The following is an 18,142-nucleotide window of genomic DNA, read 5'->3' on the forward strand; positions in this document are numbered from 1 at the left end:
ACCAGAAACGGAGAGAGGGATGCAATGCTTCAATGTTGCCTGCTAATGAGAGAGCAAGAGAGAGGGAGGGAGGGGAGGGGAGGGGGGGGGGGGCTGCAACACTCAGTTCACACAGGTGTGATTTTTTTGTTTACATCTGTTCTAGATGATATGACAGCAACACTCCATGCAGTGTTGTTGCTGTACTCTTCCTGAGCTGACGTTAGACCCCTCCTACGCTTTTCTTAAAGGACCAGCGCCCTATATGTTTATTTCTTTTTTTATATATATATTTTTTTTGGTCAATATACATATTATCAACATGATTTTGTAAAAAACGGTTAGGAAGAAATTCCCCTTTAAAGGTAGTGTAGGTGATTTAGTTTGGTTAAAGCTAGAAGTTCAGGCTGTGATGGTGCTCATTGCTGTGGAGGGTTTGTTCGGTGACAGGGGTCTCCCCTTCTCTCCCAGTTCCTTGGTAGGGCGTGGTGGAAAAAGTAACAAAGACGTCCGTCCCCCCACACATCCACACATTTGTTTCTCTCACTGACTCTGACCATGACTCTCCCTGTTATGGTCTCTTGCCTCCCCCCGCCCCCTTTCCCAGGTGGGATGCTAAATGTACTTTATTGGAGTTTTCCTCATTAGTACACAAATCACAAATCAATTAAACTAAAATACAGAGGGATATTTTTCAGGTATACACCAGAGATACATACTCCAGCACAAGACATCAGGTCAACAACAACAACTACTGCCACAAAAAGGAAAGAAATAATGAGACATTGACATCGCATCCACTGGATGCGATGTAAATGTCTCATTATTTGACTGAGGGACTGCCATTGGATTTCTTTTTAAATTTTAGTTTTTTCATGTCATATGAAAGCAGGGAATCATATCTTCAAATTGACATATTCAGTTTGGCCCACCAGTTTTGGAGGTATGGCTTATACTAGAGTAATGTCTTGCAGAAAACAGCGAGTTGAGAAAACAGGCTTGAAAGGTTCACTTCTGTGGTCTCTAACATTACACCTAGCTACATGTTTGGGCATTTATTTCATATTTTACATGTCGATTTCAGCTCTGACACTTTTTTCAGACATGCTCTAGTATGTGACGAGTCTGCCTGTGCTATTAACTCTAAAAAAAGTTTTTCTCCTCTGGTGAAAAGCTGCAATTTGCGCGATGGCAGTCTCACAGTCAAATCTGGTCACCAGTGTGCATCTCACCCTCTCTCGCTCTTAATTCAATTCAGTTCAATTCAATTGAAAGAGGTTTTATTGGTGTGGGAAATGTGCGTTTACATTGCCAATACATTGCAACTCTCTCTCTCTCTCTCTCTCTCTCTCTCTCTCTCTCTCTCTCTCTCTCTCTCTCTGACTCTCTCTCTCTTTCTCTCTCTCTCTCTCTCTCTCTCTCTCTCTCTCTCTCTCTCTCTCTCTCTCTCTCTCTCTCTCTCTCTCTCTCTCTCTCTCTCTCTCTCTCTCTCTCTGACTCTCTCTCTCTCTCCACTCAGTGACCTCTGGGGGCTGATTCAGTGTTTCTCCCCCAGTTTCCATTCTGTTTGAAGCAGTGCGGCTCACAACCACCACGTCTGTCCAGCATTAACTGTATCCACCTTCTCTGTGTCCACCACTTGAAAAGAAGCATTCAACAGTGAAGTTCTTTGAACGATGCGTGAGGCATCAGCACTTTTACAGTTCCGCCAACGAAAGGTGCCTCACTTTGTGTTTCCACTGTCCTGACTCACTCACAAGAACCGTGAACAGTACATTTTGCATGGCCAGGCCACTGAGGCCACCCTGTGGTATTGCTCATGCTGTTTTTGCTGACTAGACATGCTTAGTCTGGGAAATTCATTTTTTTTTAAACTAGTTACACCTTGTCCTTGGTAAAAAACAAACAAAAAAAGGAGACTAATTTGCTTTTGTTGCGTGTAAATATTAGTGTCACTCACCACAGGTTCTCCCTTCAAGGAGGGGCGGTGGGGACTGGTTTCCCTCTCTTCCTGACCACCACACAATATTATCAGCAGTCTGGAGGCTCAGAACACAGGAAGCAGTCTGCTGGATGTTAAAGAGGAGGCATGGCAAACCTTTTGGACTGACTGACTGAAGAAGGGCTATAGGCAATTAAATGAAAATGTATTTGAAACCAATATTTAATAATAATCCGATTTAGAACCAAATAATCCAGAAGGAAAGTTTTCTCTTTTGTTTATCTTACAACACGTCGCATGACGGAGCATAAATTAATCATTACTACTGACTCAGTGGCCCAATGATGGGCCGGCTTACAGGCTTACTCTTGTGATTTTAAAAAGAAAAATGTCTATCAATTCAGTTCAAAATGAATATAGTGTGATGACGTTTGACAGCACAACATTTCTCCAGGATGATCCACAAGGTTGGTCACTCCAGCTGAAAACACCGGGACAACGCTCCACACGTCCCAAACTCTTCTCCCTTCTTCTGGCTCCAAAACTATGGAATGCACTTCCCATTGCAGTCAGAACTGCAGCTTCACTCCCAATCTTCCACCGTAGTCTGAACACCCACACTTTCAGACTCCGTCATGGCCCATAGGACTTGCCCTATAGCCCCTTAGATAGCACTTTATGTAGACTTAAATAGCATTTTATACAGACTTACAGCATGTTATGTAGACAGCACTAGAATTGCATTTTATGTAGTCAGGCCTAACAAAATAATAGATTGGTGTCCGGTTTGGGAAGTCGGTAGGGAATTTATTTTATATATATATATATATATATATATATATATATATATATATATATATAATAAAATAAATTCCCTACCGACTATATATATATATATATATATATATATATATATATATGTATATATATATCCGACCGAGTCTCTTCTCGTCTCCTCAGCGTGCGTGGCTGCGTGCATTTAAAATTAACCAACCATTTGTTTTTTTACACACAATCATCAGAGTTTTAGCAGAAGCAGATGCATTTACCGGTCTTGGCTGAATGGAATATTAAGGCGCGACACTCAATGCACTTATAAACAGCTCCTACTTTTCTCTCTTCTTTATCCATGTGTGTGGGATACACAGGAGAGTTGTCATGGTTGCTTTAAACCTTCTTATATTAATTTGAGCTTTGAGCTAGTTTGCTTTCACCTCATTGAGGTCAACACTGTAGTCGGGATCCGTATATAAAGAGCAGGTGAATACATCTGGGAGAGAGTAGTGAACCACTAAGCATCTGCTCTGCCAGACAGATGCCAGGGTAAAATACAGGACATGAACTTGATTGCAAACAATTTGTGGTGACTGAAATGTGCCGTAGTAGGATTGAATAGCACTTGTGGACCGCAATGTGTAATGGAAGCTGGACTTGTGGTCTGTGGAGGGTCACCACAGAGGCCCTTTGTGGAACGGCAGGCCGTGCTGCCCCACCTGTTGCTGGCAAAGGATGCCAGACATGCTTTAACGCAGCCTGAGGCATCATCTGGCCACACGGGCTGTTCAGTCAGTGCAACTGTGACCAACTTGAAAGATGAACTTGTTCATGTTGTTGGTGTGCCATATGTTCAATTAGCAAAGCAAATCTGGTATTAGCACTGACTCCATCTTAACCCATTCAGGACGGGGACCCCCTTTGGTGTTTTAAGAATTATGTTATACTACGAGCTTGAAGATCTGCTATTTTTTTTTTAATCGTGAAAATGTGGCGCAAATCTTTGAATATATATTCTTTCAGAACGAACAATTTTAACTCAAATCCTTGCTTCTGGGGGGTCCCTGGAGCAACATATTTTCAGATGGGGGTCGGCGGCCGATTTCATATAATTTCTGGGGTCCTTGACATGAAATAATTTGAGAACCGCTGACATAGAAGGTTTTAAGAAAACTGTTTAGAAGACATATTTTAGAATCTGGTTACTTTCAAGTCTAAATGGGTTAAGAAGAAAACACAAAAATATGGAGATAAGAGGTTTCTGCCAGACAGAAGGATCTCAGGATCCCCTTGTCCTGATCCAATGTGGATCTTGGAGGTCATGTGACCAGACTAACGTTCATGACTATGACATATCTCTGACTCCATATTTGGCCAAGGTTTCAGACAGATCAGAGCCCCATTGTATTCCAATAAAGTTACATTATTTAAATTTAAATTAAAGTTACATATTTCAAATATATAAATGTACTTGCAGTCCGCACAATTATTTTGGCGCTGATCGGTCCAGTCGATTTCAAGATTAGCACCAGACACACACATCATTCTTAGACCGCTAGACTCCTTCCTGCAGACCAAAGAAAATCCCAGGATTTTGTGATCAATAGAGTCAAAACATTAAACAGCCTGTATTTCCTCTGGTTTAGAATACAATATAATTTTGAGTATCTAGACATGCTCAGTTTGCTCTCATAATCTCGTAATGCTATTTGAAAGCACACAGTGACTATTTTATTGTATTTGTATTGTATTTGTATTTCATTGTCTTCCAAACGTAGGCCCACCGTCCCTGACACTACGTGTGTCTTTTATCAGGTGTTTAAACTATGTTTAAACTTTATGCATATGCCTTTTGTCAGTAAAGTTGTCAAATAAAAATCAATCAATCTAGTCCTCTGTGGGGTGGAGGTTGCTTTAGGCCACAGCCTTTTGCCGTTCATTGTCTATTCTATTGTATCGATCCCTTTTTATATATATATATATAGTTTTTAAGCATAAACCTTTTCCAAATGTTGTAGCTCAAAATTGCTTGCTTGTTTTTCGTATACTAGACTTGTATCATTTATTTTTTACAAATAATGCTCACAGAGAGAGCTCTTGTACATTTAAAAAAATGGGAAGTAGGAGTTTTCAGTATTATTTTTAAAAACCACACATTTGAGGAATACACTTAAATGATTGTGCTGGCATCCTGCGAATATACCAACCACCAGAGGACTTGAAGGGAATATAATACAATATGGCCCACTGCCCAGCATCAGACGCATTAGAGGCCGTTTACACATTGATGCTCATTTGAAAGCCGATTCAACGGGAGCAGGTTGGATGTAGGCTAAAGCTATACCCCTCTAGATGAGGTAGAGCAGACAGTGGTTCTTAATGTGGTCCAGGGACCCTCAGGATTCCTTGAGCCAGGCCAAATGGACCCAAATGGACCCTATCAGACGGAGTACAAATGGAACCAATCAGACTCAGTGTACAAATGGAACCAAATGGACCCTATCAGACTCTGAGAGTGTACAAATGGAACCAAATGGACCCTATCAGACAAATGGAACCAAATGGACCCTATCAGACTCTGAGAGTGTACAAATGGAACCAAATGGACCCTATCAGACTGAGAGTGTACAAATGGACCCTATCAGACTCTGAGAGTGTACAAATGGAACCAAATGGACCCAAAGGGTTAGGCTTAGGGTTTGTCGCAATTATTACATAATCGTCTAGTCGCAATAATTGTCACAATTGTGCTGTCATGATCGTTTCCATGTTGAAAAATGTTCATGCATAAAAAAATGCTGAAATAGCAGATCTAAGGATAAGCTATTTATCTAAAGTATAATTAATATTTCAGTAATTTCTTTCAGTTATTTGTCATATCTGCCTTGTGCATTTTTTTATTATGAGGCAAACAGAAGTGTATTTTTATTTAAGTTACAATATTCAATGCCAAAAATCGAATCAAATCGTTAATAGCAATGAATTATTTGTGTGACAATTAATTGTCAACTTAAATTTGTAGTCGTGACCGCCCTACCGAGGGTCCATTTTTCATCCATTCATTCAAGTTTTATTTATTCTCGAGTAATCAAACTAATTTTCAGTGTCGTTGAGTAATACAATCACATCACAATACATCAGAAGATCAGGAAAAGAAAAACAAAAGGTATACATGTGATGTGTTGACATTTGTTTCCTTTATGTGCACACTCAGAGTTATGGGGATCCTTGAAATTAAAAAGCGTGAGAACTACTGATGCAGAAGCACCACACTGTACCTAACAATAGTTCTGCTTCTTGTGGTTGAGGTGTGATGTTGGTCACATACTGATGCTGTTGAGTAGATTGTGTCAGTCCTACTGAAAGATGCTATAGCTGTGGTGTGTCGTGGTCTGGGTTCGTAATGACTGTGATACTGCCTGCTTACTGTGATGTTTGTTTCTCTGTAACTGCTTAAGTCCAAAAGGTAGGCCACATCATCACATGACAGCCATTTAAAAAAGAAATAATAATAATAATAATTTGGCATCTGGTTTATCTGTACACCGCTATTCCAAAGCCCCCTCAGGTACATTTTTGAGGGGCGCTAGCCACGCTATAGCCCCTCCTATATACAGCTTTTCATCACAACACGTGTAACATTTGCCTTTGACAATGAAAGGAGAATTTACGTCATATGTTTATGAGCGAGTTGACTGAGCTGGTCATTTTGAAAGTAGTTCCCAAGTCATCAAATTAGGGTTGCCTTTGTGAAAGTGGGTAAGCCCGTAAATGATAAATGTTACTGTCTTTGGAAAGATGCAATCACCGACTCTAAATCTAAAATTAAATAAAGTGTGACAATTACTATAGTATGCCCTGTTGGTCAACCACACAAAAAATAATCAAAGATTTACTCTTTGAGGGGAGAACCAGCCATGACACATGATCCTCTCAAGATAATCCTCTAATCCGCTAATTCCTTATGATCAGCTCTTTCCGAATTACTACATGACCTCCAGAATGGTCGTTCAACAATCTATAAAAAACCAATACGGTATGAAATCAATCCCCCTTGCCTTGAGTCTATACAGTTTGAACAGAGAGGCTGGTGTTGTTAACTGAGTCCACGCGCAACTAAGCCCCTGGGAACCCCCCCCCCCACACACACACACACACACACACACACACACAACACATGCACGCAGACATAACCACTTCACTGTGACCGAGTTATTTAAATGCCAGTCTAGTGAGGGGAGTCACTGCCATCGCTACCGTTGCAATTTTGAAATGTAGCAGAATGTAGCTCTTTCCCAAAGGTAGAGAGGACTCTAAATTCCAATGAACGTTAAACACTGGTCCAAGATTGGCCCAGGCAGTGAACAACAACATGAATGAATCTCCTGTTATTGCTGTTATTTGTTCTATGACTGTGATTAATATATAAACTTTATTACAGGCTCGTGGCCCACAAGGTAAAACAGTACATCACAATACGAGAATACAAATAGAAATAAATAAAAATACAGTACATTTACCCAGCCCCACAGGTTACTACTCTAGGCGAGGCACTCATGCCAGTGTCCTCTGATGGTAGAAGTGTACCTTACAGAACTACGGCCTGGGTCTGTCAACTGACCAATTGAGTCCATTCAGTGAGCGATCCAGCCTGCTCATGAATTTAAATGTCAAGTTCCTCAACAGAGCCATAAAAGTAGTGAGTCCCAATGAACAGAAAAGCCCACTGGCTCTAGTGCTCCTTGGTTTTTTTAACATGATATGAAGACAGTCATTATAGGCTACTTGCAGTTTGCGTAAGCTCTCCTTCTTGTACTTTACCCACAGTGGAGCTGTGTAGAGAGGGGTGCAATAAGCTCTAAAGAGGTTTACCTTAACATCCGTAGTACAATGGTGAAATTTACGGACCAACATGTTTGCTTGTACATAAAGCATTCTCCTCTGTCTAAACATGTCCTCGTCATCCTCTAAGGTATCTGTTATGATATGCCCAAGATATTTTGTAATCTTGGACACACCCATACAATACCTTATTATTACCCATACAGAGTTACAGACCTTATTATATGAACGAGATACATTTACTGTAAAGCTTTTCCTGTTATGATACTGTTTAATATTCTTATTGTCTTGTTCTGTTTGCTTCCAGATTTTGACATGAAGAAGGACATAGAGATGATAATAGCAGACGAACGAGCTGACATCATCTCCAAATATGACAAGGTTTGTGTGTGATCAACTTAGCGGAGGTTGAGCTACAACACTTCAGGACACTTGAGGAGAAGTTGCGCTTCCTATACACAACCAATCAAACTGTTACTATTCAGAATGCAAAAATACAATAACAGATCGATAAGCCCAAAATGCGTTGCTTTGAGCACTGTTCGCGCCACGTTTCGAGCTGCACTTCGAGCTTGTAAATCTGCTATTTTTGATACTTTTGTGTGACACTGTTGAATGATCAAGTAGAGTTAAAATATGGAGCGGCAGCAGCAAAGATATCAGCGATGACTCACATGAAGCTGCGTAGCTCCAAAATCTGTGGATTTGATTATACCATATAGGTTCGTTGTGGGGGTGGAATCTGTGGATTATACCATAGGTTGTGTGTGTGGGGGGGGGGGGGGGGGGGTGTGTGGGGAGGCACAGCTGAGCTTGGGGACAGATTGTATCGTGCCACCAGTGCCAACTGACATGCCATTCCCCAGGAAAGCAGAACAGCTTGGCCTCTGGGAGTCTCTCACCCTGCCAGATCCAGGCACACACCAGTGCCAGTATGTCACTACTGTGCCCTGCCCCATGTAGTGAAGCCCATGATTTCTGTGAACTGAGAATAGATTCATTACCATCCGGTGGTGGAAATGGGGAAGTTAGTAATTTCCCATTTCCACCGTGTGTGTGTGTGTGTGTGTGTGTGTGTGTGTGTGTGTGTGTGTGTGTGTGTGTGTGTGTGTGTGTGTGTGTGTGTGTGTGTGTGTGTGTGTGTGTGTGTGTGTGTGTGTGTGTGTGTGTGTGTGTGTGTGTGTGTGTGTGTGTGTGTGTGTGTGTGTGTGTGTGTGTGTGTGTGTGTGTGTGTGTGTGTGTGTGTGTGTGTGTGTGTGTGTGTGTGTGTGTGTGTGTGTGTGTGTGTGTGTGTGTGTGTGTGTGTGTGTGTGTGTGTGTGTGTGTGTGTGTGTGTGTGTGTGTGTGTGTGTGTGTGTGTGTGTGTGTTGTGTCCAGTCCAGTCCAGTCCAGTCCAGTCCAGGGGGGGATTATAATCACTACAGGTCTAAAATTGAGGATAAAGCAATTACTGCAACTATTAAGAATACATGACCTTCAGCATGGTCCTTCAACAATCGACAAAAAAACCAATTACATATTAAATCAATCCCTAGAGTTTAGTTTAATGGCAATCGACATAGATAGGTTGGTGTTAACTGAGTCCCCCCACCCAACCCCCCACACACACACATAGTCACAGTCACACACCACATGCACACAGACAGACATAACCACTTCACTGTGACCGAGTTATTTAAATGCCAGTCACTTTGGCATCCCTACTGTTATAATTCAGACATTTAGCTCAATTTAGCAAGTACATGTGCAACCTAGCATCTGTCTAAACGACATGCTTAGCATTTGTGGACAAGCACACGTATACATTATGTTTATCTAACTGACATACCCACATGAGAACAACTAACTAACATACTTTTGCAATGTACAACTAGCGTCCACAGTTGGTTTGTCCGTTATCGCCTCTGGACTGCCTGTGGGATATGTAAACATGGCTCATGGCCATTGGCTGGGTTTCCCAAATGCATATGGTGTAAGACTTGTAGTGCTACACATGCTCAGATGCCCATCTATGCATGAAATGTCTCATGTTCACAGGCTTCTGTGTGCGGCCTAGAGGGCATCTGAGCATGTGCAGCACTACAAGTCTTACACCATATGCGTTTGGGAAGCCCAGCAATGACCATCAGCCATATTAGCACATTGCATTAGTCAAGTTGTAACAGTCCACTCACTTTATAAGTAGTAAGTTCTCCATTACGTTTATGGCCATTTTACATACCTTCAAGCTGATGTATCATGTATCAATGTGTGTGTCGTGTGTACTGTGCAGTACATTGAATTGTTATTAGAGAAGCCTAATGGAGAGACTATGCATATGTGTTTTCAGGGGCGACGGGAAGGTGTGGACATCGACCCCTGGGAGGATGCTGACTATAACATCTATAAGGTCACTGACCGCTTCGGCTTCCTGCAGTAAGTCTACCTGCTTAACAGTACACTAGGGGGCTTTGACCCCAGCTTAGGACCAGGAACTCTGGAGAATAACTACTTCAACCATTAATATTCCTGTTTTTGTATCTCTCTCTCTCTCTCTCTCTCTCTCTCTCTCTCTCTCTCTCGCCACATTGTGTCTGCCTGCTGTTTATTTGTTTCTACACCAGTGAGGAGGAACTACCCACACCCAGCGCTGTTGAGGCAAAGGTAACCGTATGAATTGCTCTTAGAAAATGAAAGAACTAAAGCACACCACCACAAAACCTTTGCTATAGTGGATAATTACAGTCTAAACCGGGCCTAAACAGTGTGTCTCTGGCCTTGTTACTTTTCAGCATAAGCAGCAGGAGGTGGAAAGGTCGGAGAAATGGCTAAAGATGGTGAAGAAGTGGGACAAGTACAGGAACAGTGATAAGGTGTGTGTGGTACTGTAGATCTGCAGTGATGGCCGTCATACAGACCTCATCACATTAATCCCTTCAAGTCACCCCCGCTCGCCACATAAACCGCCTCAATTTAGCCTCAGCGCACAACCATATTTGATGCAGTGTGTGTTCTTTTTTTGCCACTCATACATTGTTATTCCATTCCTCTTTTAACTTGAATTCCTCCCTTACTCCTGTCTGGTTGAGACACGGAACAGGATCTGATACATCTCTAGCTGTGTGATTTAACCACTTAGAACCCTGCTATCCCTATTCTGGGGTGAACAATATGCTGTGAAGAAATTTGGTGTAGAGCTAGCGTAATATTTAGACTCGTAGATGTATTTGATCGATTCTGACATTTTCAATCTACGAGAGGCTTCGATACCCATGGTAGTGAGAGAGAAACCCCTGCACTGCCTCTGGAGAGCTCTGAACATGTACACATTTAAAATCTAAGCTGATTATCCTGCTGCCCCACCTGTCCCGATTGTTCTCTGCCAAGCATTTGAAACCTGGAGGTCCGTAGTTTTCAATAAAAACTGTGTTTTAAACCACTCTCGGAATCAGTCATCCATGTGGATCTCCCAAATTGAGTGCAATTGGCTGCGCAACCCTGACTGCCAGGGGCAAAGTACAATGGAGGAAATATCCTCCATCCTCCAGTGGGGTCCCTGGACCGCACTTTTGGTGTGTTTCCACATACCAGTCCCCGCAACACACCGCAGTGTAGAGTGAAAAAGGAGGGGGCCCAGTATAGAGCCCTGGGGACACCGCTTTATGAAGTAAATAGGGTTTATGGTAACACAGGGAAGCTGTCAGAACCTTCCCTAACACATGTGGGACTCTTCTCCCTTCTGGCTCCCAAACTATAACTCCTTATTGCACTTAGAACTGCAGGCTCACTCCCAATCCTCTGCCGTAGTCTGAAGACTCACCTCTTCAGACAACATTTGACCTAGCCTTGAGGACATGCAGGCTTATGCAAAGATTAAAATATAATTTAGATGTTATGTAGACAGATGGCAAGTTAATTTGTTGACCTGGCATCCTTTAGTTTGTATACTGTAGTTGCAATGTACAGATTATTTATCTTCTGATAGTATTCTACTGTTTAGAGCGTCTTTATAAATTCCTAAATTGTAAGTAGGTAAGACATTTGACAAAATGATCTCAACTCCCAACGCAGTAACAATCTCAGGGTTAACTCAAGAGAGTCTCAGAGTTAAGTGTTCATTTGGTTTCATGTGCTCTTAAATGAACAGTCGTGATTTTACAGTGCAGTTTTCTCTTGCTATATTTCCATCTCATCTTGTCCATGTTTGCATGCATGTACTGTATGTATGTATTTTGTGCCGCGACACAGAGCTTGTTGATCGGCTAATTTCGGCGAAGGCCTTCCCTACAATAACAGAAAATACTCTAGTATAAAGCCCTGAAGGACTACGGTCAACCATACATGGTATAACCCATTCTGACCTGAGATCAGATTCATACGAGGTTTCCACTGGACACACACTGGTCTGATGAACCCATTCTGACCTGAGATCAGATTCTAAAAATGTCAGTCGCTCTTCGATTTTTCTAAAATAGCAGACCTACAAGCTCATAGCGCGCCACTCGGTGGCGCGCTATGAGCTTGTAGATCTGCTATTTTTCAATAGCTAAAGCATAACATGATGCTAACACCAAAATGGGTGCCCGGTCAGAATGGGTTAAGTGGTTAATAATGATGTGTTTGCGTTGTGCATTATTTCAGATGGTGAAGCGGGTGTATAAAGGGATCCCTCAGCAGCTGAGAGGCAAAGCCTGGGCACTGCTTCTGGACATAGAGACGGTCAAACAGGAAAATGTCGGAAAATACGAGGTAAGATCACAGCCTCATTGGGCGAGGAAATATTCCATGCATAAACATAACCCAATACTTACGTTTTACAGTAGGCTCTATGCACAGTTTGCACACACACCATTTTGGAAAGAACTTGGGTGGGCCCCTTCCCTACTCCCTTCACAGGTGTTCCCGATGAGACTGATGAAGGCTCTGTCACATTCGGGTCAAACAGAGTCAGGGTGCTGCTATTGTGCATGTTGGCTCACTGGAAACACTCTGCTACTACATGGGTCTCAAAGTGTTGGCTCACTGGAAACACTCTGCTACTCCATGGGTCTCAAAGTGTCCTTAGTCGCTCCTTACGGGGGTGTAACTGTGAAGGTGTAGATCAGAGTTATGGGTGTCGTTTGAATGTCTTAAAGGTATATTCAGTGATTTCACTTAATCCTCCCTACTATAGTGTACCATATAAGGAGTTCCTCCCTGTCCCCAGTTAACCCCTGGGGTAAAAAAAACGTTTTTGGCTAGGGTTAGCCAGAGTAATCTAGTAAGAGAGTAGCGACACTAGCGTTGACTCCCATTGTAACAATGGGATGCGGAAGTGCTCATTCTATCTCAATGGGATAGTTCCAATGTTTGGAACTATAGCCCATAGCACCCCGCTTTGCGGTGAGATCAAAGCGTGTCGCCACTCTCTTACTAGATCCAATCAGGATGAGAGGGGCCTTTCTCCAATCATGAACGAGTGGGGGCGGGCCTTGGTGCACATGCTGTTGGCCTGTTGTGTGTGTCTCCCCCCCCCCCCCCACTGTAGAGTGTGTGCACATTTTGTTACCGGGGTGGACCGGGGGGTGTGCATATGTATGCACAGTTTCACCACAAACGGACGCTGCGTTGAGTAGTTGTGGCGATTTGTACAAAACGGGGACAAAGCGGGCTACTCCTGAAAAGTTTAGAAGCCAATCATAGCCAATGAGGGTGGATTATGAGAAATCAAACAAACCAGCCTTGATCACATGACTATGGAGAGCATGTGTACCGATTTGTGTGAAATTTGGATACAATCTGAAGGAGTAATATTAGAAAATGTGTTTTACAAATGTCGGCCTCCTGGTGGCGCTATAAAGAGCAGATTCCAGGCAAAGGTTTTTCCTTGGTCTCTAGGGAGTTGGCATACAAAGTTATCCACATATCCGTGCAGTAAGAGGTAAAAACACTTTTCAGCCAGTTATAGCGCCACCATGAGGCTGAGTTGAAAATGTTCATGTGGCATTTCTTCCTCGGCCTAGTGGGAATGTGCGTGCACAGTTTCACGGAAATCACACGATGTGTTCATGATTTGCAGCATTTCGTTTGAAACTGAGCACTCCTGCGAACGTTGGAAGCCAATCTTAGCCAATCAGGATGGAGTCTGAAAAAATCTGAATGGCTCTAGAGAGACTGTGTACCAATTTACGTGATGTTTGGACAAAATCTGTAGGTGTACTATCCAAAAACTTGGATAGCCGTTCTGGAGTGTGGGTGCAAAGTTTGGCATCGACCGGGTTAACGGTACCGGAGATTAGCTGTTCACAGACGGACGGACGGACACACGGACGGACGGAGTGCAAAACATACTCTCTCCCCATGCCTTCGGCCTGGTGGAGATTACCCAGCGGCCTTCAGAAGCGACCGTCACTTGTTTAGTTTTTTTCGGTCATGTGATCCAACGTGTCACAAAGTAGCCGCGTAAAAGCTTGTATGTCTTAAAAGTTATAAAAATCAATTGAGTCGGAGAATTCGGGTTCAGCAAAACTGTTAACGAAAGAAGAAACTCTAGCACACAGTGTCCTCAAATACAAGCAAAACTATGTAATGGGAATATTACATTTCGGTCTATTCTAGTCTAATCCAGTTTCAGTTAACAAAATAAAGACAATTCTCCCCCAAGTGTTAGTTTTAGCTAACTATGCAACTGATGTCCTGTTCTTGCTCCACAGAGAATGAAGCAGCAGGCTCGTAACTTCTCCTTGGAGATCAAGCAGATCGACTTGGACGTCAACAGAACGTTCAGGAATCACATCATGTTCAAGGACCGCTTCGGAGTCACGTGAGTATTCCACCACTCTACGTTCTACCGTCCACAGTCCATGTTTACCAGGCACGTTGTTTGTTTGGACGTGCGCGCGTGTCATGTGCACTGCTGTGCCACGGAATTTTGACGGTAACTGTATAGCATGATGCTTTTGGAGAGTGTGACTTGCGGACGGTATCATAATAATAATATGAGGAAATGCATGATGAATAGACCTCAACACCATGACTCTATTGGTCTATTAATCTTGTAATATAAGTCTAGCACATTAATAGACCTGTAAATGTAACTGATAATGATGGGATGAAGTCACCATTACTTCCAATGCATTGCACTGTAATAAACTAATTATAAAAATAATCACAGCAGCAGTCTACAGGGATTACATTACATGGATTGTCATTCACCATTCACCATGTCTTTCCCTTGCCTTTCTGTAAAGAAGGACTTATATTTAGTTGGGTGCCAGTGTCGCGCACCGAAAATAGACAATCTTCAAAATCACAATGCGCCACAGCACGCCACATTGCAAACTTGTAGATCTGCTATTGTCAGTGTGAAGCATCTTGCATATATTCCTAATACTCTTGGCTGTATGTTAAACAGCAAGAACGAAGGTTTAGAACGATAATGGCAAAACATAATAATTTTAGTTACACATTTTCTAACTGAATCGGAGCACTAGTGAGGCTTTTCACGCTCCTGTGGATCATAGGACTATTCCTCTGACCTTTGCTACCATTGGGTAAGGGATGAGGTTTGCTTATATCTTTCAGAACGTGTGTCTCAGTCTCCCTGCTTTGTTTTAGTTGGGTGTCTCCAAAAGTTTGTTTTCTCTCAGCAGCCTCTCATGTCCAGGTCTGACCTCTCCAAGTCTCCTACAGTACAGGGCACCGGCTCTGGCTCTAACCTTCGACTGGCAACACGTATGCACGCGCATACAGACAAGCGTGCACGCACAGTCGCACACCCAACTAAAACAAAAGTGGTTTCCTCTCCTGTGCTCTCCCCTCAGGGTTTTATTAGCCTTCCTGTCAGCGAGCATGGCCCTGCAGGAAATGGCAGTCACACGGAAACGTGCAGAGACATACAAAGAGAAATACACATGAGCACAGTGCACACAGAACAGCGCTGTTTGGGTGCAGTGACAAAGCATAGATCTGGCAAGGAGGGAGAGAAGAGCAAGACTTTATGAGTCCAGGACTTTATACTTCATTGACTTGGGTTCCCTAGGCTAGGGGCCTACACTTTTTTGTATGTACACCAAATCTCCTCGCAACAAAGCCTAATATATAGGCTCTACTGTTTTCTGTTCACCGATCACCAGCACCCATGTCAGTCAATATCTCTTCACTGCACTTTAGTCAATTTAGACTCGGAGTGCACATTCGGAACCAAATGGACCCGTAAGTCTTGTCCCTTGGTGTCATATTTCCCCTTTCAGTTCAAAGCGTGTGTATCCACACAGGCCTGAATACAGTTCCATCCTGCTTGGCTGACTGCCGCATCCCTGCAAATCAACAGCTGGGGCGCGCATGCGTGCACACACACACGCACGCACGCACACGCACTGAGAGCTATTTAAAGCTGCGTTCCTGTTTCTGTCAGCATCTGTAAGGCACGTATTTACTATGAAGGCCTTAGGGACGGGGGTGTTTCTAATTGTCTCTGTTATATCTGTTAATACCCTGACAAAGCTGGGAAACCCCTAACCACCCCATACTGGCTGCTTTGTGCTCTGTGTCACAAACTGATGAAGTGCCAGATGTGATCAACCAGGCACACATACGTAACAAACCCTTATGCCGGATTCAGTGGTGGAAAAAGTACTCAAATGTTTCACTTATAAGTAAAGGTATAAATAAATGTGTATAGGGCTGGAGTGTATGTTTTGTTATAATAATCTAAATCTACAAAGTAACTAGTAACTAAGTTGTCAAATAACTGTAGTGGAGTAAAAGTACAATATTTGCCTCTGAAATGTAGTGGAGTAGAAGTAAAAGTACAGAAAATTTGACATTCTCAAGTGAAATACGAATAAGTACAGTACTTACTTTCCACCACTGGCCACGTTTATATTGAGTTCAGTGGTTGTCAAACATTTTTAAATTTCAAGCACCCCTGTAACCCCGGTCCATTTGGTTCCATTTATATGGCAAGTTTATCCAAAGTGCTTTTTAATGCATTACATTCACCCATTCACACACACCGACAGCGGAGGAAACCACGGAAGGCTCACCAGGTTCATTGAGCAAGACACTGTATCCCTAAGTTAGGGGTACAGTGTCTTGCAAAAGGACACTTATCGAACATGGAACCTTCCGCTGTACCTCCTCCTGAAGCGCTGCTGCCCATAGACATATAAAGGTAGATGCCTCTTCCGGCTCTAAGGCGTGTGTTCTCGAGAGGGGGAAAAGCTTTCCCGAGATTCCTTGCGAAGCAAAGCGGAAGCATGCCAAGGTTCCGGAAATGATGCGCTGTGATTGGCCAGTAGTCACTTGAGTGGCAGGGTTGCGTAGCGTACCTTCCACACTTCCGGCCCAGAGTGTAAATTGTCATGGCTGATGGCTCCAACGAACTGCAGTGGCCAATGAGGCATCTATTTTTCTTTATATATATATATCTACCGGTATACTGCTGCCCCCCCTACAGAGCTTATAGCAGGATCAGTGGGCTACTGTATGAATGTGTTAATGCATCATGTTCACATGCAGGGAGCACCCACACAAACAACACGCTCCCATTCACTACAAGGCCTACTTGTATGAAAACACACTCCCCCTCATTTCGTCCACAGACCACTCGCCTCCAGCTATTCTTAAGTTAAGGTTAGGGATAGGTTTAGGGTTAGGCATAATTTTACTGAGGTTAAATTTAGGAATAAGGTTAGGTTCAGGCATAGTTTTACTGAGACTACGTTTAGGAATAAGGTTAGGTTCAGGCATAGTTTTACTGAGGCTACTTTTAGGAATACCTGTGACCGACCATTCAGGGGTCGTTGGATTTGCCCCAGGGCAAGCTGGTTTCGGGGCAGACCCTTCTTGTATTCATTGTATGCATGGCCATGGCTGTTTTTATTGTACAGTAGCTGCGTGTGCTACAAGCCATGACTCATGCAACAGCAGCTCGGAGGAGTCAACACAGGAAACTAAAAGGGAAGTTTCATTAATAAACAACACAGTTGAGTCTAGAATCAGCGCGGCCTCCTTGTCCACTCTTAACAGTAGCTCGACAGTATCTTCAACTTTATCGCCACATCTCAGGTTTACTGGTGTAAAAGAAAAACAATATTTTTTGTTCATACAAGCTAGCATCATTTGTAGTTTTCAGGAAAGGGAAGAAGAATAGCGATATAAATGGGAAACGGGTCAGATATTGAGTGAAAACAGGCTAGATTTTCCACATTCCAGTTTGTGAACAAAGCTGCACAAATCACAATGCCATGTTCAGTATGCGAATGAGTTGTTCCCTTCTGCCACATTACAGTACAATGGACCACGATGGAAACAAGCCCTCTGGGGCTTTTTGTGGTATCCTTTTAGCATAATCTTTGACTGTACTACCTGTATTGTTAATACAACTGCTAATAAAGTAATCAATCAATCAATCAAACGAACACAAGCAGAGTGCAATTAAGGACATAAATAGTCCTGTTTTTAAGAGACAGGCTCTGTCAATGGATACTAGTGGCTTTTACTAGCATATAGTAACTTAAGTCTAGCCATACATATAGTTAGCAAGTTACAACGTGCATACGGTATTAAGTATTCAAACAGTGTGATATTAACAGTTTGTAGGAAAAGCACAGTTTGGGGAAAGCACAATTCAATACAAGGTCT

At 42.8% G+C, this 18,142-nt stretch overlaps 1 protein-coding gene across 2 annotated transcripts in view; it reads left to right on the top strand.

Annotated features, from left to right (window-relative positions):
* LOC308314815 (uncharacterized protein) overlaps window positions 1–18,142 on the top strand; it is a 51,056-nt gene that overhangs the window by 13,995 nt on the left and 18,919 nt on the right. For both annotated transcript variants that reach the window (XM_080762530.1, XM_080762531.1), the window contains exons 2-7: window positions 7,845–7,918; window positions 9,867–9,952; window positions 10,141–10,180; window positions 10,309–10,389; window positions 12,158–12,265; window positions 14,209–14,318. In XM_080762530.1, the coding sequence (XP_080618656.1) occupies window positions 7,853–7,918; window positions 9,867–9,952; window positions 10,141–10,180; window positions 10,309–10,389; window positions 12,158–12,265; window positions 14,209–14,318 (491 nt within the window). In that variant the 5' untranslated portion in view covers window positions 7,845–7,852. The remainder of the gene's footprint in view (window positions 1–7,844; window positions 7,919–9,866; window positions 9,953–10,140; window positions 10,181–10,308; window positions 10,390–12,157; window positions 12,266–14,208; window positions 14,319–18,142) is intronic.

The sequence above is a fragment of the Protomyctophum bolini genome (genome assembly GCF_963924005.1).
Source record: "Protomyctophum bolini genome assembly, chromosome: 4".
Classification (NCBI taxonomy): Eukaryota; Metazoa; Chordata; class Actinopteri; order Myctophiformes; family Myctophidae; genus Protomyctophum; species Protomyctophum bolini.